At 42.8% G+C, this 19,981-nt stretch overlaps 3 protein-coding genes across 4 annotated transcripts in view; 2 read left to right on the plus strand and 1 right to left on the minus strand.

The window, feature by feature from the left end:
- The window catches only part of LOC117775037 (bone morphogenetic protein receptor type-1A-like), a 36,816-nt gene extending 25,660 nt beyond the window's left edge, over positions 1-11,156 (plus strand). The window contains exons 4-13 of the mRNA XM_034607808.1: positions 6,375-6,537; positions 6,679-6,781; positions 6,883-6,982; positions 7,076-7,163; positions 7,378-7,513; positions 7,895-8,087; positions 8,368-8,665; positions 8,795-8,970; positions 9,129-9,259; positions 9,453-11,156. Of these exons, the coding sequence (XP_034463699.1) occupies positions 6,375-6,537; positions 6,679-6,781; positions 6,883-6,982; positions 7,076-7,163; positions 7,378-7,513; positions 7,895-8,087; positions 8,368-8,665; positions 8,795-8,970; positions 9,129-9,259; positions 9,453-9,578 (1,514 nt within the window). The 3' untranslated portion in view covers positions 9,579-11,156. The remainder of the gene's footprint in view (positions 1-6,374; positions 6,538-6,678; positions 6,782-6,882; positions 6,983-7,075; positions 7,164-7,377; positions 7,514-7,894; positions 8,088-8,367; positions 8,666-8,794; positions 8,971-9,128; positions 9,260-9,452) is intronic.
- Positions 11,157-12,269: 1,113 nt separating this feature from the next.
- rps27a (ribosomal protein S27a) lies at positions 12,270-14,497 on the minus strand. The gene is made up of 6 exons (XM_034607809.1): positions 14,416-14,497; positions 14,243-14,306; positions 13,571-13,625; positions 12,846-12,931; positions 12,601-12,732; positions 12,270-12,489 (listed from the first exon to the last, which is right to left on the minus strand). The coding sequence occupies exons 2-6, from the start codon at positions 14,288-14,290 to the stop codon at positions 12,340-12,342; spliced, it is 471 nt and encodes a 156-aa protein (XP_034463700.1). The 5' UTR covers positions 14,291-14,306; positions 14,416-14,497; the 3' UTR covers positions 12,270-12,339.
- A 220-nt stretch (positions 14,498-14,717) lies between these two features.
- On the plus strand, positions 14,718-19,676 carry LOC117775035 (clathrin heavy chain linker domain-containing protein 1-like). 2 transcript variants are annotated; one of them, XM_034607806.1, is made up of 11 exons: positions 14,718-14,917; positions 15,764-15,951; positions 16,078-16,166; positions 16,278-16,476; positions 16,676-16,791; positions 17,463-17,553; positions 17,629-17,735; positions 18,069-18,240; positions 18,316-18,518; positions 18,666-18,851; positions 19,350-19,676. In XM_034607806.1, exons 1-11 carry the CDS (start codon positions 14,762-14,764, stop codon positions 19,544-19,546), a joined length of 1,704 nt encoding a protein of 567 aa, XP_034463697.1. In that variant the 5' UTR covers positions 14,718-14,761; the 3' UTR covers positions 19,547-19,676. The 2 variants fall into 2 exon arrangements, with proteins under 2 accessions (XP_034463697.1, XP_034463698.1); XM_034607807.1 differs by having other exon boundaries at positions 18,666-18,764.
- The last annotated feature ends 305 nt before the right edge of the window (positions 19,677-19,981 follow it).

Raw genomic sequence — 19,981 nt, forward strand, 5'->3', positions numbered from 1 at the left:
ACTTACACACTGACATTAGCATAAAAAGTCATTATGCTGCTCCTTTGTAATCCGCTCCCCCTTCCCGTGTACACAAAGATGTATATCTGAAGCCTTTTGTTGAAGCAGTGATTAAGTGTCAATTGGCTGATAATGGACAGACTTTGGAAACGAGCCTCTCCCTTTAGAAACAACAGAGACGACTCCCCCAGGATACAAAGATCCAGTCATGTGTTTTGGAAGCTTAAGGCTGCAGAGGCTCTGCTCCACTGAGTACATTTACTCAAGTAGTATACCTAAGTACAAATATACCGGTACTTATACTTTTAAAGGGGCCAGGGGCCAAGTCACTACAAACGAATCAGGGCAGTGGTGGAAACAGGGTGGATAACAGGAGTGGATCAAACTGAACCTTTCTACTGAAATCTGACCACTTCTACTTTTCTAACTGAGGGAACTAGAAATAAAAGTTTTTCTTTAGTACAAGCTGGCCACAAATCAAGGCCTGTTACCTTCTGCAGCTGAGGTAAATTAAAGCTCCAGTACGTTGTGTGTTTTTACTGGGAATGCCAGCTGCAAGTGCGAAAACTGACTGTGAGAGAAAAGTTGGATATTTTTCCCCTCGTCACTCGGGTCTGTGTTGTCCAGAATGTGAAGCTCAGTTTGAGGGTGTTTTTAGAAAAAGTCGATGTATAGTGAAGGTTAAGGGCTTGAACAGGAAAACAAATCTGGTGATAAAGGTGTAGCTCTGAACATGAGCCGTCACCCTCTGACCTGCCAGTCACTGATCTACAAACACACAGGGCAGCCTGATAAGAGCAGGGCGGTGCTCGGCCAAGTGTTACCGACTGTGATTGACTCCGACTCTTTAATATCTGCGACATGCCGCTCACACTTATCTGTGCAGGAAAGGGAAAAACTCCTTCAGTCACATTGTCAAAGTATTTTCCCACAGTCTGTTGAGTCTGGCTTCTTGTGTGAAGAATATCTGAGAAACAAAGTTAATTCTAAATCCTCAATGCGTCCCAACAAGCTTGGGTTAGTTGTCGTGTTTTCACATGATAATGTTAAAGCTGCATCAGAGATTTTAATTGGCCGAACAGTGTAAACATTTTTGTGTTCCTGTGAAATCTGCTCAGTGCAGCAGCTCGATAAGAAGAAGAAGAAAACAAGGCCGGATCAATATGAAAACACTGCATCACAGTTATGACATGAAATATCTCTGGTCTTTGACTGCACAGAACAACAGACATGAAACATTTTTCACCCCTCACAAGGATATTTAGTTCAATGCAGCGTCTGCGCCTTCCCATAATGCAATGTTTTACAGTTACTTCTACATCAGAATTATATGATTATCTTTGATTATAAACTAATAAAACTAGCATAGAGTTTCTAGTCAGCACTTTTGACTGAAGCCATGCGGACTGAACTCTGCATAGCTCTGTTCTTACGCTGTGACATCTTTATAAGTTGTGTAATTCGATCATGGCGATGTGATTATTATCAGAGCTGCACTGAAGTCCGGACATTATCCTGAAATTTACCTGAGGGATGTATTTGAAAACACAAATGTAAGAGTGAGATGCTCCGGATATTCTCCGGAGTTTTTCCTGCCAGTCCAAAGTAAAATGTCTGGGAAATGTGATCCCCGGTGAGAACACAGCAGGAAAATGTCTGGAAAATTCACAAGCTCAGGTTCAGTATCACCGCTCTCGAAGCGTCGTCTTCGTCTGCAGCAGCAGCTGTTTTCAGAGAACCAGGCCGTTAAAAACTCATCGTCCACAGTTAGAGACCAGCTGGGAATCACTGTGAAAATACCTGGTTCTGTCAGTCTTTTTTTTTTTTCAGGGTGAAAGGGACGAGGTCTAGTGAGAAATCCCAGTAAACCGCATTAAATGAGAGGTTTCCACTTTCAGCGGCTGTATCAGCCCTTTAGAAACTCCACCACTTCTCCCTGCAGGAAGCTGTTGAACTGATTGTTGCCGCTCTCACTTCCTCTCTGCACATTAACCATTTCCTGTATGGCACTGTACGAGCTGTCAGCGGCGCTAAATGATCCAAACAGCCATTGTTCTCCGGAAATATCCCTCAGTCCCTCAGGAGACATATTCGCCCTTTGAAACTGTTTATTTCAACTCTGGACTTTTCCTGTCGCAGCTTGTAAAGACGTCGCTCATTTCACACTGATTTTTATTCCAGACCAAAGAGATGGAACGTGAATTAGAACTTAGAACCAATAAATTAATCAGATTCATATTTCTTTAAATTTCATGATTAATTGATTAATCATTAGGTTCCTAAAATGTTTTTTTAAATGTTGTGTTTTGTCCGAATCCTGAAAATATATTGAGATTTAACTTTTATAACTTTTCACAATAAAAACAAACTGTTTACTCAAATGGTAACGATAAACATGGATGTTGTGACTGAAGTGAAATAACAAAAATCTCAGCTCCTGTTCTTCGTTCTCTACCTGATACAAACGAGTCGTCCATCTTTGTTTACAGTCTGTGGTCACAGAGCTACCGGGACATAATGAGCCGCTCTATCCTTCAATAACAACAGGTCCAATAAACCAGACATGCTCAGCAGCTCAGTTTTAAATATTTCAGGGATGAAATAAGACATAAGACAGATGTGTCCTCCCTGGTGGACACGTCACCGACCGTATATGGTTATTAAACATCTTTCTCGTCCTCTTTGTGTGGACTGGGCTGTGTCTGGTGTCTTGTAGCGTAGTCAAAGTTGAGGTGAACTCAACAACTTGGAAGGCAAACAGATGTAGTGTTTAACAAGGTGATGGGATACAGTTAAGACTCCTTGTTTCAGAGCAAATGTCACACAGTATTTACACATCACTTGTTTGTTCTACCATGCATGACGTACCAGACGGGTTTATCACCTCGGGCTATGTGCCTTGGATGTTTCCAACCCAGAGGAGGAGATAACCGTGACTTTCAAACGGCGTCCGACCTTGAGGCACAATTCACCTCCTCTGCTGTTCTTTAACTTCAGCAGCAGGAGGTGAAACGAGCGCTCTCCGGTCCGCTGTTAGCAGCAGCTCGACCACATTCCTTTCTGCCAGCGGTGGAATGTGACATTACATTCACTCAGTCACCGAACTTCAGGGTAAATTAATTGATTTGATGTTTTATTGAACTGGTACTTTTTACGCCACCACATAATCTGACAATTGGAAGGTAGAGTTTAAAGTTACTTTACAAAATAAAATGTTACCAAAAATACGATGTATCATAGAAGATTATGCTCAGATACATTTTTAGCTTCACAATTAGTCAAGTACAGAATAAATCAGCCAGTTTTGAAAATCATTTAAGTCCTTTCTGAACTGTAAATAAAAGGTATCTCCTGGTTTCAGTTTCTCAAATGAGAATCTGCCCGGTTCCGTGTAATTAATGATATTGAATATTTTTAAAACTTAGATCACACTTACTTTTCATTTACTAAATTACTGATCCAATAATAAGTCTATTTTTATTTAATATTTGTTTGCTCAAACAAAAAGCGAGGATTTGATGCGTCTCTGTCTGTACATGATGTGCTTTGAATTTTGGACAAAACAAGAAATACAAACATGTTAGTTGAAAACAGGCATTTTCCCCTGTTTCCAGACATTATGTAGACAAAGCTAAAAAAGGAGTCATATTTTAAAGTAATCAGATTAATCAAGGCCTGTGATGATGAAACTTCCCAAGGAGACGTCTTGTTTTTTTTTTTGTTCCAGTCTACAACGGAGGGATTTGAATTTCTTTGTGACAAGAAAAGCAGCGAAACTTTTCATCTGAAGAGGCTTTTATCGTCTTTATTACTCTGCATATTTGCAGACAGTGAGTCATTGTTGACTTAACTCGCAGTCGTTAAGTTTCTCTGTAGAAGCGCGCGGAGCAGCTAACTTCAGACCACACCAGCTGAAAACACCCTGAACCGAGCGTCCACTCTCGCCGCTCCTGGTCAGATGTTTAGAGGAGCTGAAGGTCGTTTGGCCCCTGATCAGAGCATCAGACGGCTCCTGCTGGTGGATCCTCATACGGCTGCGTGTAAATAAACAGTCTGTCGAAGTGAAGCAGCGCTGTGACTTTAAGAGCGCATGGAGAGAGTCTGATTACCCAGCGTGCTCTCTGCCAGACCTCAGTCTCCACTGTGACTGCCGGCACAATTAAGCACACATGTGGATGGAACACACAGAAACAGCAGCAGCCATTTCCAGCCTCAACCCCCCACCCCCCCCCCTCCCTCCCCTTCTCCTCCCTCCTCGCCGCTGTCAGTCATAACTTCAGAGCCAATCACAGCTGTGAGGGAGGCGGGATGAGGAGAAGCTGTCTGAGAAGGTTTTTAGTGATGATATCATCGTTCAGGTTTTCAAAACCCTTCAAACGTCAGGTTTTTTTTCTTACTGCGATGTCAGATCCTGGAGAATCTTCAAATGCTTAATTTCTCTTAAGGTTATATAAGTACTGAAAATGTCTCATAAATTAACAGATTACAAAAATGAGACACCTTTTTCATCAAATTTTGCCAAATAAACATAAAATATATTGATTTAAAAGATTTCAACCTGTTAAATATAAATAAACATTATATATAATCAAAATAATTTACTATTTCTCTCTATCGCCTTGAATCACCTCAGTCCCGTAAACTGCGCTCTGTCGGAAGCCGTCAGCTGACTCACCACGCTCTGATCCGAGTCGCGTGTGTTTGATGATGAGATATCATCTGTGACTATGAGACCTGAAGCCGTGAAACAGAACAATATGTGGATTCTACATTTTCTCGGTCTGTTCCTCGCCGGGAGCAAACATCAGCCAGGAGCTTTCTGGCAGATGAATTATTAAGCAGAGACTCTGTCCTGTCTGTGCCCGCCCCTGTCTGTGATCAATACAACTCAACGCACGTTTGAAACGACTGCTACGCTCGGTGCACATGTGAAGCAGAGTGATGTCGCCCTTGTCACTGGTATTATCAAGCTTAAAAAACTTGAAATTTGCCAGGGAAAATAAATCCTCAATCCACAGATTTACCTCAAGGTTATTTTTCTTCTGCGGAGCCAGAACGACCATCTGAACATGTAATTTTACTTCCTGGTCCTATCAACACACACATGCTCTGTGCACAAGTGTTTATCTGATATGCAGAGTTGAGATCGTCTTAGTTTTAAAACATTACGGTGAGGAAAAACTTCATTGGGGAAGGGAGGGCACAGACAGACAGACAGACAGACAGACAGACAGACAGACAGACAGACAGACAGACAGTTGCTGTGGCGACCAGGTAGCTCAAAGTGTAGGTCTAAGTGTATGTAGCTCAAGTCCAGACATGACAACATGCACGTCAGCACACCTCAGTGTTTTCACTCTGAGCTAAAAAAAGGAGAGCAGAAACTACGAGTCTGTAAAGGAGAAGAAGCGAGGGAGTGCCTGTCCAAAAAAAAAAACAAGGGATTAGAGAAGGAATGGAGATAAACAGAAGAAGGCAGTAAAGCTGGGCTGATAAGAGAGGGATGGACAGAAGTCAGAAGGATGGAGGGATTAAAGCGTCTCCTCCCTGTCCGACCCCTTTATCTCAGCTGCTGATCTGTTCAAAAGGAGAATTAAGAATATTTTTCTTTCTCTGTGATAAATCTTTTCAAACCACAGAAGTTTAATCAACTATTTTACTTTATATCTCAATGTAAACCGAACATCTGAGTGTTTTGAGTTTGTAGTTTGCAATCTTTGTTTTTTTTTAATTTATATATATTTTTCCTGAAGGGCATCGTCAAGATCCCCAGTGATGCAGTAAATACACATTATTCAATAAACTTGAAGTAAACTTATAAAGTATTTTAAAGCAACACAATGTCACTGTTACTGATCAACAGCGCCCCCTGCAGCCTCAGGTGGTGATTCATTCGGTTGGTCTCTGTGTCTGAGGGATCAACTGGTTTTCATGTGTGGAAAAAGTTCAGAGCAACTGACTGGAACATTTGTTTTCTCACATACAGAACCTCCAGAACATTCCAGGAACATGTCAGAACTTCAGTTCATGTCTGAAAGCAGCGTCCGTGTGAATAGAAACAGAACTAAGAACAGAACCAAGCAGGATTCTCTCCCCGTTGTTTCTGCTCAGTATAAATAGCGCATGGTCCTTATATGGAGCTTCATCACCTCTCCTCCTCCTCCTCCACACACACTGATAGAGGAGGAATGTTTCACCTCCAGCAGGAGTCACTGATAAATCTGACCTGGGGTCTGCTCTCTGAGCTCCATCCTGTCCCTGAGTCCAGGACTTCAAACTGAACTTTAAGCTAAATGAACTAATAATCACTGTTTCACCAACTTTCACATCTGCACATGAAACATCTCTGACCCAGTTTGTTCATCTCCGTCCAGCTGCAGGTCAGAACCCGGACCACGTCCTGCAGGGGACGGGAGTGAAACCAGAGGCTCGGCGGCCCGGCGAGGACTCAACCATCGCACCAGAGGATGCAGCTCGTTTCCTCAGCTGCTACTGCTCCGGACACTGTCCTGAAGACGCCACGAACAACACCTGCCAGTGAGTAGAGACCGAACCTCAGAGAGGAAGAGTTCAACTCTCCGTCACACACCCTGACCTAACAAACATGCATATGAAGCTACATAGAGAATAAGCTCATGTGTCTTCTCCGGAGGTAACGATGTGCGTTTGTCTCCTCAGGACTAACGGTCAGTGTTTCGCCATCATCGAGGAGGACGAGCATGGAGAGGCCCTCCTCACCTCAGGCTGTATGAAGTATGAAGGCTCACACTTCCAGTGCAAGGTACACACACACACACACAGTTACTGTAGTCAACACAGAAACTATTAAAAGATTTCCGTGTGTAACTCGTCGTTTGATTGGACGATTGGTTTGATTGACAGGACTCCCCCAAAGCCCAGACCAGGAGGACGATCGAGTGCTGCAACACAGACTTCTGTAACAGAGACCTGCAGCCCACCCTCCCCCCGCAGGAGCTCTCCGGTACCGCTCGCTCCGATCTGCTGATTCAGGTGTTTGATCAGGTGAAGGTCGACCCACGTTAACCACAGGGTCTCCTGCTCTTTTCTCCTCCAGAAGGAAGCCCTCACTGGCTGGCGTTCCTCATCTCCATGACGGTCTGCTGCTGCACGCTGATCTGTGTCACCGTCGTCTGTTACTACAGGTGAGAGCTCACGGCCCACAGCCGCTCACTCATCCTCGTTTAAAGAGACGGAAGTTTTATTCTCATTCTGTAAATTTGCTCTTGACTTTATAATAAACATGTTTTTAGGTTTTGTGAGACTTTCCCTTCCTGAACATGTAATTATCTCTGACGTGCATCACAAGTTCATTTCCATAGATCTGCTTCTAAATCTGTGTGTGTGTGTGTTTTTCAGGTATAAATGGCAAACTGAGCGTCAGCGGTATCATAACGATCTGGAACAGGAAGTCTTCATCCCTGTTGGAGAGTCCCTCAAAGAACTCATCCACCAATCACAGAGCTCCGGCAGCGGCTCCGGGCTCCCTCTGCTGGTAGGAACACAGTACTGCACCAAGAGGAGGCAGTTTTTAACCTTAACACAATAAAAAGAGAATAAACGAGAAAACTGTTGATGATGCAGACTTTTTTGCATTTTGCTTTTTTTCCCAAAACGATTTTTGTAATTGGGGGTTTTCTTATTCTTCTCTGTTTTTTAAACTTTTAGTTAAAACTGTGTCAAGTTTTAATATACTGTATATTTGTAGCATTCAAAGCACTGAATATATTTTCAATGACACTGAAAAAGTTCTGAGGTCAGACATTAACCATCAGGTGCCACTTAAACTCTGACAAAAAGAAAATTAACTAGTTTGGAGTGAATCAAACTTTGAAACGACTCGTCATCAAATCTCCGTCCTCTCCACGTCCCTCAGGTGCAGCGGACCATCGCCAAGCAGATCCAGATGGTGCGGCAGATCGGCAAAGGTCGGTACGGCGAGGTGTGGCTGGGCCGCTGGCGAGGAGAGAAGGTGGCCGTCAAAGTCTTCTTCACCAGAGAGGAAGCCAGCTGGTTCAGAGAAACGGAGATCTACCAGACCGTCCTGATGAGACACGAGAACATCCTCGGTACCGTCACTGCCCATTTATCTTAAAATAAAGTTTGTTTCCTCATCTCTGCTCTGAATAGAAAACAAGACGCTCTGTTGTTTCTGTTCTCGTCCTGTTTGGAAAGTTTCACTGAAACGTGAGAAGAATGTTTACAGCAGGAAAATCAAATCCTCAAACTATAAAGCAGCGACGAACAGATCAGCTGAACCGTCCGATCATATTTTCTGCTGACGATAACGTTTCTTGCAGCAGCTGATCAGTGGAGATCTAACCTGTCAATCCCCCCCCCCCCCTGCAGGCTTCATCGCGGCTGACATTAAAGGAACAGGCGCTTTCACGCAGCTCTTCCTCATCACCGACTTCCATGAGAGCGGCTCGCTGTACGACTACCTGAAGCTGACCACGCTGGACACGCAGTCTCTTCTGCGGCTGGCGTACTCGGCCGCCTGCGGCCTCTGCCACCTTCACACGGAGATCTACGGCACGCAGGGCAAACCGGCCATCGCCCACCGGGACCTGAAGAGCAAGAACATCCTGATCAAGAAGAACGGCACCTGCTGCATCGCCGACCTCGGCCTCGCCGTCAAGTTCAACAGGTTGATCCACTCTTTGAGAATTGATAAATCGATTAATCATCTGGTTTTATTCAATCAAATTAAAGCACAGAGGTGACATTTTAATTATTTCCTTGTTTTAACATGAATTGATTGTTTGTGTTGCCGTAGCGACACCAATGAGGTGGACGTCCCTCTGAGCACCCGCGTGGGCACGAGACGCTACATGGCGCCCGAGGTCCTGGACGAGAGCCTCAACAAGAACCACTTCCAGGCGTACATCATGGCCGACATGTACAGCTACGGCCTCGTCATCTGGGAGATGGCCCGACGCTGCGTCACCGGAGGTACACACACACACGCACACGCACGAGAGTCCACTTTGTTCCAGAGTTCATTTAGATGGCTCCACCTGCTTTTCATAAAATAAAACTTTACTTTAGCTCCGTCCAGTAGATTGAAGTTTTTCCAGGTGACTTGACGTCGGTGTTTTGTCTGTGTTCAGGTATCGTAGAGGACTACCAGCTGCCGTACTACGAGATGGTTCCGTCTGACCCGTCGTATGAAGACATGCTGGAGGTCGTGTGTGTTAAAGGACTTCGACCGACAGTGTCCAACCGATGGAACAGCGACGAGGTGAGAACCAGCGTTTGTTTAGAATCTTAAACTCTTTTAAAACATCGTAATAAGCAGCTGTAAAGACGCTGAACGTTAAATATTGTTCCGTGTTTTGTATCGTTAACACCTCCACTGTTCCTCCAGCAGGGGGAGACTCCTCCTCTCCGAATAAGGTTTTTCTAACTGTGTGTTGCTGGTGTTTTTTCCGCAGTGCCTTCGAGCAATGCTGAAGTTGATGTGCGAGTGCTGGGCTCATAACCCCGCCTCCCGACTCACCATCCTCAGAGTCAAGAAAACGCTCGCCAAGATGGTGGAGTCGCAGGACATCAAGATCTGACCTCGTCCCCGTTCCACCTCCGCCGCCAGATTCATTCTGACCTGGACCGGATCAGACCGGACCAGCCGCCTCAGGCTCGCCCTTCATCACGAGAAGGAAGAGGAGGAGACGTTGGGAGATTTTAAAATAAAGGACCCGCCTCAGGGCTGAACTGTTCGCCACCTCCTTCCTCCTCCTCTTCCTCCTCCTCCTTCCATCAGCTGGAAACAAACGTGGAGTCCTTCCTCTTCCTCCTCTTCCTGTGCCGCGTTTGACGCTTTCTGTGAAAGCCAAACAGACGATTACAGTAATTTTGATGGCGCCTCCTTGTGGAGGGGAGAGGAGATGGAGGGGGCGGGGCTCTTCCTGCTCCTGGATAAAAGGTTTTTTAAGGACCCTCCTCCTCGTCTGCCTGTTTTTTAAAAAAAAACATCAAAATGCCTTTTTTTGTTTGTATTTTTATTTTCTCTTCAGGACTGAGTTCTCCTGCCATATTGAAATATATCTCCACTCTTACAGTAGAGTTTATTATAAAAGAAAAAATAAGGTACTATTATAATATGTGAATTTTAACGTGTAAATAAATGTTATCGTTAGATGCCGTGCCTCCTCATAAGAAGATAGAAATAAAATAAACAGAACACTGTGCTGCAGTGGTGTTGACGTCCGGCCGACTCCTCAAGAGACGTCGACTGGAGACGATGGAGTCACTGCGGAGACGTCTCCCGTCCTGTCTGTCTGTTCGTCTGTACGTCTGTGTTTCTATCTGTACGTCTGTACCCGTGTTTCTGTCTGTACGTATGTCTGTATCTGTGTTTCTGTCTGAACGTCTGTCTGTGTCTGTCAGGAGATTACTAGTTTAGAGCTGTAAAGAGGCGTCAGCTGATTAATGCGACACGAAGGTTTCAATTTGTTTTCCAACTTTTACTTTTAAAAATGTTCTAAAAATCTGGTATGTTCAACTGAAATACTGCAGTACAAGTACAAGTACCTTAAAGTTTTCCTGGAGCACGGTACGTGAGTAAAGGTACGTTTAGCCTGTTTTACATAGAAAAGGAAATGTGACCTGATGTACCCTGGTCCTTCCCGATCGGCTCTTTCCTCCGAGGTTTAACTTCCCGTCAGATTTAGTCTGACTTTTCAGAAAAGCTTGTAAAAATCAAAGTAAAACTCAGTTTCTTTGTTTCTGCAGCATCAAAAAAAAGAAAAACGGAACATTCACATTAATCAGGAAACTGTTTCTAATTCGTTTCAGGACAAAACTTTGTCTTTAAGATTTAAACACTTTCCTGAAATGTTTTCTCTCCTCAGCAGGACGACGTGCACGTGTTTGCTCGCTGTGCATGTGTGTGAGAAGCTAACCATTCATACAGTCGCTATTAAAGAGCAGTAACTTTAGTGTTTTCCTCTGTATTAAAGCAAATATGCAAGAACAGCCCCAGTATAGAATAATCTCTAATATGTAATTCTCATGTTGTGTTGTTTTGTACAGCATCTGGTTCGGTGCCTTATGAGTTTACCAAGGAAAATGAAAACTCTGTATACAGTCTGTCCAATGTAACGATTTTTAAGTAAATAACCTTATTTTAGTACACAAGTGCTCAGCGTCGGCTCTGATTCTTTCATCTGTTTGTTTCTTCACTTGTTTGTCTGCCCAGAAGAAAAAAAACATGGATAAAGTTTGTAATCAGATTAGAGATATATTTAAATACATTTTAGACAGACTCAAATGTTTAAGAAAACTTAAAACTTTATAAAAGTAAGATAGTAATTTGGTTAAATACTCATTTTATACATGGGACAATTAACCTTTATAACTTCAAATATTTAAATTTCTCAATCCCAATTTTTTCATATGGTTTGACTTAACGAGTAGTATTTTTATCCATAAAACAATTTTTAATTGATTTTGTATCAGATTGTCATTTTTAGTTCACTGTATATTTATTTGTCGATGTTAATTTAATCTCAGCGAATTTACATCCAGTCCAAACTCTGAACAAACCAGCTCACCACCAGTCCTGAGAAACAAGAACCAGGTGACGTTCAACCATTCAGAGCTTTGACTATTAAAATGATTTCAGGTCTGTTAATGCTTATGTTAATCAATAGTTTGTAAAATAACCTTAATCACTTAATTCCTTAAAGATTTTTTAAAGTTTGGTTTTGAGACCTGAATTCTGACTTAAATTACATTAGTTGATGTGAATTCATTAAAGTTGCTTCAACTGAATCCCCAATTTTCCAAACAGACTGTCACTCAATGTGAGGTTTGATTGCTTCCTTCAAAAATGACCAGAACACTTCAGCAAAATACATTTTCCGACAACCGAGCGGTTAAGTTTAAGATTTTATATCACGACAGAATCTCTTCTAAATCTGAGCAGAAGTCTTACAACTGATTTTTGGAAATTGCTACTTTGTCAGAAAAGTTTGTAGCTTTAGTTTTATTTGGTTTCAACTTCACTATTGTGGTGATATGAAGTTTTCTTAATTGTAAATTGATACTTTAGACGGTTTCCCTTTTGTTAAACCAAGTTGAAAAACTACATCAGAGGCTGAAACCAGTTGATCAGTAATTTCAACTTTAAAAAAAATCACATCTAAATTACCCCAATGATTCATCTTGTGATTATTAGTAACAGCCTTGATTTAGTGTCACCATCAGAATAGTTTAAATCTACTTCTCATTAAAACCTGTTAACAATGGTTCAGTTAATACAACAGTCTTTTATTTTTAGTCAAACATTTCCGTCTTTATTGTTTAACGCCTTCAGTCCGTTTACTTGTCCTCGGGCTTGTTGAAGCAGTAGGTGAGGCAGCACTTTCCGCAGTAGTGACGGTCGAAGTGACTCGCCATGAACACACCGGCGCCGCACTCGTCCGCCGGACACTCGCGCCTCAGACGGTGGATTTTACCATTTTCGTCCACCTGCAAAAAAACAAAATGTTCAAAACTGAAGACAAAGAGCTGGAGATTCATCTGAAAACGATGACAAATCTTGTGAGTGTAAGAACTGCTTCAGTTCCAGATGGACTGTACCTTGTAGTACTTGAGCACAGCGAGCTTGACCTTCTTCCTCTTGTGCTTGTTCTTCTTGGGGGTGGTGTAGGACTTCTTCTTCCTTTTCTTGGCACCACCACGCAGCCTGAGCACCAAGTGCAGGGTGGACTCCTGGAATCACAGTTAACGTCAGTTTTATTCTTATATAAATGACGTCAACAGCGACGTTGATCAGGGTTTTAAATGGACTTTGATCCAATTCAGCTGATGAACCAACAGCTCACCTTCTGGATGTTGTAGTCGGACAGAGTGCGTCCATCCTCCAGCTGCTTTCCAGCGAAGATCAACCTCTGCTGATCAGGAGGGATTCCTGCAGGAGGAATAAAACCAGATATTAATACCAACACTGCTGCGTACGTCTGAAGCATCACAGCCTCAGAAACGAGCTGAGAAATGATCTAGATCCACTTGTTTCCGACAGATACAATTTTAACACACGTATAACATGTGAAAACTAAACTTAATCTGACAGTTGGTCATTAGTCCAAAGATTAATTTTCCTTCTTGTGTTCGTTCAAGAAATGTCCTAACAAATGAAATATTCACTAATAGAAAAAGTTTTTGATAGAATCAACGAACAGACTGAGAATTTGTCACAAGCTCTTAACTTAACACTGGAAAACTTAAAAAAAACTGAAGCTTTACTTTGTTAATAAAATCAGAAAATGGCAATTTAACAAGTACGACTTCATGTACTTTGTAGTTAAAACCTAAATCCTTACATTTACCAGTTATTCATATTAACAGCAACTAGATGTCAGTGTAAATATTAAGTGGCACAAATGACAGCACTTTCCATCGCTGTAGAAAATATAAACAGCTAATTTCTATAACCTGAAATCATCTTATCGTTGAACTTTAAAACAAATCGATCAGCTCATCTGATACTAGATTTATAATAGTCCATAAACACATGTCACAGAATTAAACGTCAGGATATTGAACTCACCCTCTTTGTCCTGGATTTTGGCTTTAACATTTTCAATAGTATCTGACGGTTCAACCTGCGGAGACACAGACAGGTGAGATTTAATATGAGATTAATTAATCCTGCATTAGTCCCACAAGGAGGAAATTAGCACCATTACAGCAGCAAGAGTCAAAAATAGGCATCAGTGAGTAATATGTGTAAATTACATAGAAATATGAATAAAACTAATATATACAATGTAAACACAGTAAACTTGTGCAGTAAACATAATGAATATTGCATTAAGACAGTAACAGTTTAACTAAGTGTAGTTTTCCTTTGTCAGGTTTAACACATGATCACATGTTCGCTAGAAAACTCCGGATTCAATCATCACACGCGTGAAGTTCAGAGAAGTTAAAAACTTTGATTTTCACGTCAGTGACGTGAACCGAGTCAGATTCTGCTGCTTCACACGTGTTTACGGTTCTCCGCAGCTAGCCTAGCCACTTAGCGTATCCTCTACAGCTAACGACATTAGCATGTGAGCAGCAGATTAAACTGAGCTGAAGTTTAAACCGATAACTTCGCTCGAGTTTAAACTTTAATAATAAGTTAGCATGTGATGTACAGCGACATTAAATCATGTGTTTCCGGTGAAGCGAAGTGAGGGAAGCGGCCGCGGCCTCCGTCACAGCCCGGATCACCCACCTCGAGGGTGATGGTCTTCCCCGTGAGGGTTTTGACGAAAATCTGCATCCTGGCGTCGGACCACCTGCAGGAGAACAAGGAGCAGACGTTAGTGTCGCGGTCGGAGCTCGGACTTCAGCTAAGATGGAGGATATTTGTGATATTTGTCAGTTTGACGCGGAGCCGCTTCTTACCGCAGCTTCAACGCTAATGGCGGAGCATGAGAAGAGGTCCTGCGCAGTCAGACACGGGGTTTTCTCGGCGCGTCTGCACGGAGTAGGTGGCCCTTCTCAGCGCCTGGTCGAAAATACACTAAAATAATATATTTATTTTTGTTGATATATCGTCTTTTTAAATCACGTGTATTTGGATTCATTTTCATCGACATTTTCCACATATATTTTAAATGAATTCAAGAACTACAAAGGGGTCGTGTCACTGTAGTTTTCACGGTAACCATGGCAACGTGTAATAATGGCCTCCCGGGGGAAAACGTCGACGTTTAGCGGAAGAAGAAATAAAACAGATAAAATAATAAAGATGTCGGAGCCGAAAAACTCCAGGAAAACAGCAGAAGAAAGAGTTTTAACTTTTAACTCGTTGGTTTCAGACACAGATGAAGGTTTGGTTCAGGTTAAAGATCATGAAGAGGAAGAGGAGCAGCGCTTCATCATCAGTCGCTCCGAGTTCAACAAGGTGATGTAATGTAATATATAATGTAATAAACTCTTTATAATGTTTAATCATGGTTAGTTAATCCTTCACTAACACCGAGACACATCTGCAAACAGAGACGAGCTGGAACAAACACATCAAAACTACAAGAAACAAACTATTAACAGATTTAAATCAGATTTAGTTGAACAGAAAAACTGCAAAGACAATACAGCAACTTATTATTGATAGAAAATCGACTGACAGCTATAGTTAAAATAAGTTTTCATTCAAATATAAACACTTTCATGAAGATCTGCTGGTTTTCCTTTATACTTGAAGTTAACTTTGAGATCATTTACTGTTGTTTGGATGAAACCATGAAGATGAAGCCGTCCACAAACAAAACCACCGATTGATTGATCAGCTAATTGATCCAGAAGGAAAATAAGAAATAGTTGCAGAGTTAAATAACCTAATGCAATTACTGAAGCTCCACTTAAACCAACTACATCAGTGAAATCCTGCTTTTACATCCATACATCAGGAGAAATCATCTAAATATATAATAATAAAACACTCACAGGGTGAAATCTTTTATATTTATATGTACTTTTAAATACATTTACTCTTTAGACTACTTACTAATGCAGGACTTTGACTCGCGAGTATTTCTACAGGGTTATTACAGAATAATAATAATTATTATTATAATAATAAACACTTATTATATAGCACTTTTGTTACAGAGTGCTTTAAAAAGAAGAAATAAAACCAGACAGATAAAATGTGAATAAAACAATGGAACACGAGCAGAGAAAATAGATTAATTAAATGCACAAGGTCGTCAAAACAGATTCTCAATCCTCCTCCTCACTTTTCTGACAGGTGATAGGTCGAGCGACGACCTATAAGAGACTCCTGTTGACCATAAAGACAGAGTACGAGGATTTCATCAGTGAGCTGAAGAGGAGGGAGGATGAAGACAAGAAGGCCCAGCGAACTGTGGCATCCTTAACGTCACTTCCAAAATCATTGATGACCTGCCAGAGAAGAGCCGAGCAGCTGAGGGTCAGGTTAGTGTGTGTGTGTGTGTGTGTGTATCACAGCGTTCATATCCAACATATTCTTCATTTCTTTATTTCATGGTACAGACGATTAAATAATCATCATGTTGTAAATTAACAACCGTTTCTTTCCAGGATCTCTGACCTTCAGAGTGAAACATCAAACCTTCTGGAGGAGCAGAGGAGACAGAAATCATCTGAAGGGCAGAGCACATGGATTCCTGGTACCACTGACACTGATCATTACACCTGACTGTGTTTTATCTGTTGTCTCATCATCCGTCCTCTTCCACACTGAGAGTCGGACACACAGTTTAACATCCTGCATCTCTCAGGTTTGACTGTGGCTGAGTCTGAGGATCCTGAGTCTCTGGACGAGCACCTGAGGCGTCTCCAGGCCCAGAGAGCTGCTCTCCTGGACAGGAAGAGTCGCTGCGTCTCTCTGGAGGTCAAAGCTCGGCTGGACGTCGAGCTGCAGGGCGCCGAGGGCCACAGAGAAGAGCTGAGCACAGAGAACCGTCAACTGAAAGTTCTGTATGAGCCAAAGCACCAAAACCTGCTGCTTTCTGTGTGTAGAATGATTTCAGGAATATTAAACCACTTGTTTTAAGATAAAGATACGAAAATGTTTCTCCTAAACACCGTGAGTAAAATATAAATAGTTTTAAATCTTGGGCTCACATGAAAACATTTTTATTTTCATGTGGACGTTGTTTTTCTTTCTGTCTCGCAGATACAAGCGTCTGAGATGTGTGTGTGACCATTTGTCTCGCTGGGAGGAGGAGGAGGAGCAGGTTCCGCTGGAGGAACTCCTGGGTTCTACTCTGGAGAACATCAGACAGACCAGCGGTGAGACACTGATGTCATCCAAAGACATGTAGATTTCATTTGACCATAGTAAATACAAAATGGACGTAGACTGAAACCTGTATTGTATGAGATGACCAGCAGAGGGCGACTCCACTGGTTGTTTCTTTAGAAGTCTATGAGAAAAGGATTCTACATCTCACTTTATAACGTCAGTAAACATTTTCCAAAAGAGTTTATGTCTCCATCTGTAGTTTCAAGATGTTTATTTTGTGAACTATGATCCATTTAGAGTCCAATAGATCGTAAAGCACCGTCTATATTGGGGGTGGATACCACAGTGTGATTGACAGTTAGTATCGTCTTCAAGCCAGTCTCCACCCCCTGCTCATCTAAATATGGTTTCATCTGGTTTCAAAAAACCAAGACGGTGCAGAACTTACTGTCAAACTGAGGCTTCAGAACAAGCAGCTCACAAACCAGTGGGTGACGTCACGCTGGGTCGACAGTTGCATTTAAACAAGCATCTGGAAACAATGTGACGGACAAAACAAACCTCTCAGACCTCTTTTTCATCTTCAACAAAAACACTGACCTGAACACTGACCTACCTCAGTGTACCACAGTAATTCTGATCAGATGTTCAGATGTTTTTATTGTATCACCAGATTGAAATAGAGTTGGACTCAAACCTTCCTCTGTTTGTTCTGCAGTGACGGACGATGACGATGATGAAGAGTTGTTTGAGACAGAAGAGCCGACTGGAGTCAACGGGTCCGAACTCGTAGCAGATTACCTGGACAGGTGCTTCCTTCACAGACGTGTTTGTGGTGCTTTTATGTGAACGCTCTCTGAATATCTCTCCGCTCGTTCCACCAGGTTCATTGAGCTCTTTGACTCAGCTCAGTATGAGGACGCTGCTCTCGTTGCTGCCAGATCTCCTCAAGGAGTCCTGAGGAACGTCCACACCATGGAGATGTTTAAAGGTCAACACACACACACACACACACACACACACACACACACACACACACACACACACACAGAGATATCTATACAGTACGAGTTTCCTGTTTACAAACATGCTTCCACGCCATTATTATTGTATGTAGTCTTGACTTTTGTAAACTATGCCACAGATGCAAACGTTCTCTTCCTGATTGGTTTTCATCAGTCTCAACCAGCAGCAGTGAATGTAAAGCGTTGCTAACACTTACTGTCAGTAACAGTTCCACCTCGTTGTCGCTCTTACTGTTCACATTGCTGTTCCTCTTTTGTAGTATTCTCTTTAAAGTAAGCAACCCTTTCTCTCCTCTCAGGTGTGACAGCTGCCCAGGGGTCAGTCCCCCCTCTCCTCCTCTTCTTCCAGGCCCTACTGATCACTGCCCCCCCTGGTACCCAGCTGTCGGCTCCTCTCTCGCTGCACTGCGTCCTCTTCGCCCTGCGTCATGGCGCCTCGCAGCTCGTCACCCACGCCATCACCCAGAACAAGTGAGCACATAAACCAATCATCAGAGAGTGAAATGTCACAGTCTCTGCTGGTGTTTCAGGTCTTTCTCTTCGCAGACTCACCTTTTCTGAGCACCTGGGTGACATCCTTATTGAGCACGCTCTGGAAAACGCCAGCGTGGCCGACCTGTGTCTGGCGTTGGCCACTGTCGTCTATGAGGCCTGTGGGCTGAACAGGAAGACGGCACTGAGCATGTGCAGGAGAGGCCTCATCCACAGCGCCGCCAAGTTCATGCACCACTGCAAGGACATCACAGCTGGTGTGTGTGTGTGTGTGTGTGTGTGTGGGTGTCTCATCTTGTACTGCTATCCTTGTGAGGACCTGGACTCACTTCCGCTTAATTCATACCTAACATTTTACAGTGAGTAGAAAGACAAATGTATCTCTCTCTCTCTCTCTCTCTCAGAGGACTTTATTTGGGTTCTGTGTCGCTCGCCCAGCCTCACCCTCCTCCAGCTGTTGACGGAGCCTCAGCACAGTGTTCGGGCGGCCATCTTGTCAGTGGGTAGGGCGTGTTCCACTCTGCTGGTTGACCCTCATCATGGGGAGTTAGCGCTGCAGCTCCTGGACAGTTTCGTCAGCCGAGGTCGAGGTGCGTCGACAAACAGATAATCACAGACAATCATCTACACTGTAGACTGTAAATAAAGATTAACAAGTTTGTTAATCTTTGAGAGCTGTTAGTTAACAGCTCTCAAAAGTGACATCTCTGTCGCCTCCTGGTGGCTGGCTGCAGCAAAGGTCATAAGCCCTCCTCATTTTTAGCAGATGGGACAAATCAGACAAGACCTTAAACAAATGTCTTTCAAAGATTGTCGTCATTTAAGGACGTTCTTATCACACTGATGTTTGTTCATGTTTCTGATAAATTTGGTTTTAATTTTGGATGATATTAAAACTCTAACAGGAGGAAGTGGATATCCATCGTCCATCTTTATTTACAGTCTATGACAGTCTGTGACAGAGGACCCTGAATAAAACTTTATGTTCACCGCTACAGCTTTAAACCTTTTTACCATAAATCAAGAAATCTAATTATTAAAAATGTTATTTAAAAACTCGTGACCTCTGTGTGTCTCCTTCCTCTCAGAGGTTTTGGAGAATGCGATCCTGGAGGACAGCGACTCATCGGTGGACGTTTGGATCAATGTTGCGTCTCTGTGCTCTGAGCTGAAACGACCTGACCTGAACCGGGCCATCATGTCCGTCCTTCTGGACCAGAGCGGGACCAGAGTCCTGTCCCCGGACCTGGAGGGAGCCCGTCTCATGGAACACGTCTTCCTATGAAGACAAGGCGTGAACGTTCTCCCACACAACAACACACGGCCTAACAACAGCAAATACTCCTCTTCCTCACACAGATTCTGGTTGTTGTTGTGTAAAGGCTTAAATATGTGAACGGACTCTGGTTCAAAATGAGGAACCACACAATAATTCTATTATTCTTCAAAGTGTCAATTATATGAATGAAAACATTTGATTCAGTCCAGTTGTTATAATTCCTGAATCATCCGTCATCATCATCATCATCAGTGTCACAATCAGGCCTGTCACTGTGCCTCCTGACCTTTGACCTTTAGCTGGTGTCAGTGAAATGACTCAGGCAAAAACTAAAAGCTGAAACAGTGGCGGCTAATGGCCAGCAGGGGGGGAACAGGTTCACAAACTGAAGCTGAGATCAAAGTGGCCTTAAAACATAAAGGTATGGAAATCAGGCAAATA

The sequence above is a fragment of the Hippoglossus hippoglossus genome, chromosome 15, assembly GCF_009819705.1.
Source record: "Hippoglossus hippoglossus isolate fHipHip1 chromosome 15, fHipHip1.pri, whole genome shotgun sequence".
Taxonomy (NCBI): domain Eukaryota; kingdom Metazoa; phylum Chordata; class Actinopteri; order Pleuronectiformes; family Pleuronectidae; genus Hippoglossus; species Hippoglossus hippoglossus.

Coding starts and splice junctions, on each gene's coding strand:
- rps27a (XM_034607809.1), bottom strand. CDS start 14,290: ATGCAGATTTTCGTCAAAACCCTCACGGGGAAGACCATCACCCTCGAG. Junction 13,626..14,242: donor GGAAGACCATCACCCTCGAG/GTGGGTGATCCG, acceptor GTGTCTCCGCAG/GTTGAACCGTCAGATACTAT. Junction 12,932..13,570: donor CAAAATCCAGGACAAAGAGG/GTGAGTTCAATA, acceptor TTCCTCCTGCAG/GAATCCCTCCTGATCAGCAG.
- LOC117775035 (XM_034607806.1), top strand. CDS start 14,762: ATGTCGGAGCCGAAAAACTCCAGGAAAACAGCAGAAGAAAGAGTTTTA. Junction 16,477..16,675: donor AACCGTCAACTGAAAGTTCT/GTATGAGCCAAA, acceptor TCTGTCTCGCAG/ATACAAGCGTCTGAGATGTG. Junction 18,852..19,349: donor TTTCGTCAGCCGAGGTCGAG/GTGCGTCGACAA, acceptor CCTTCCTCTCAG/AGGTTTTGGAGAATGCGATC.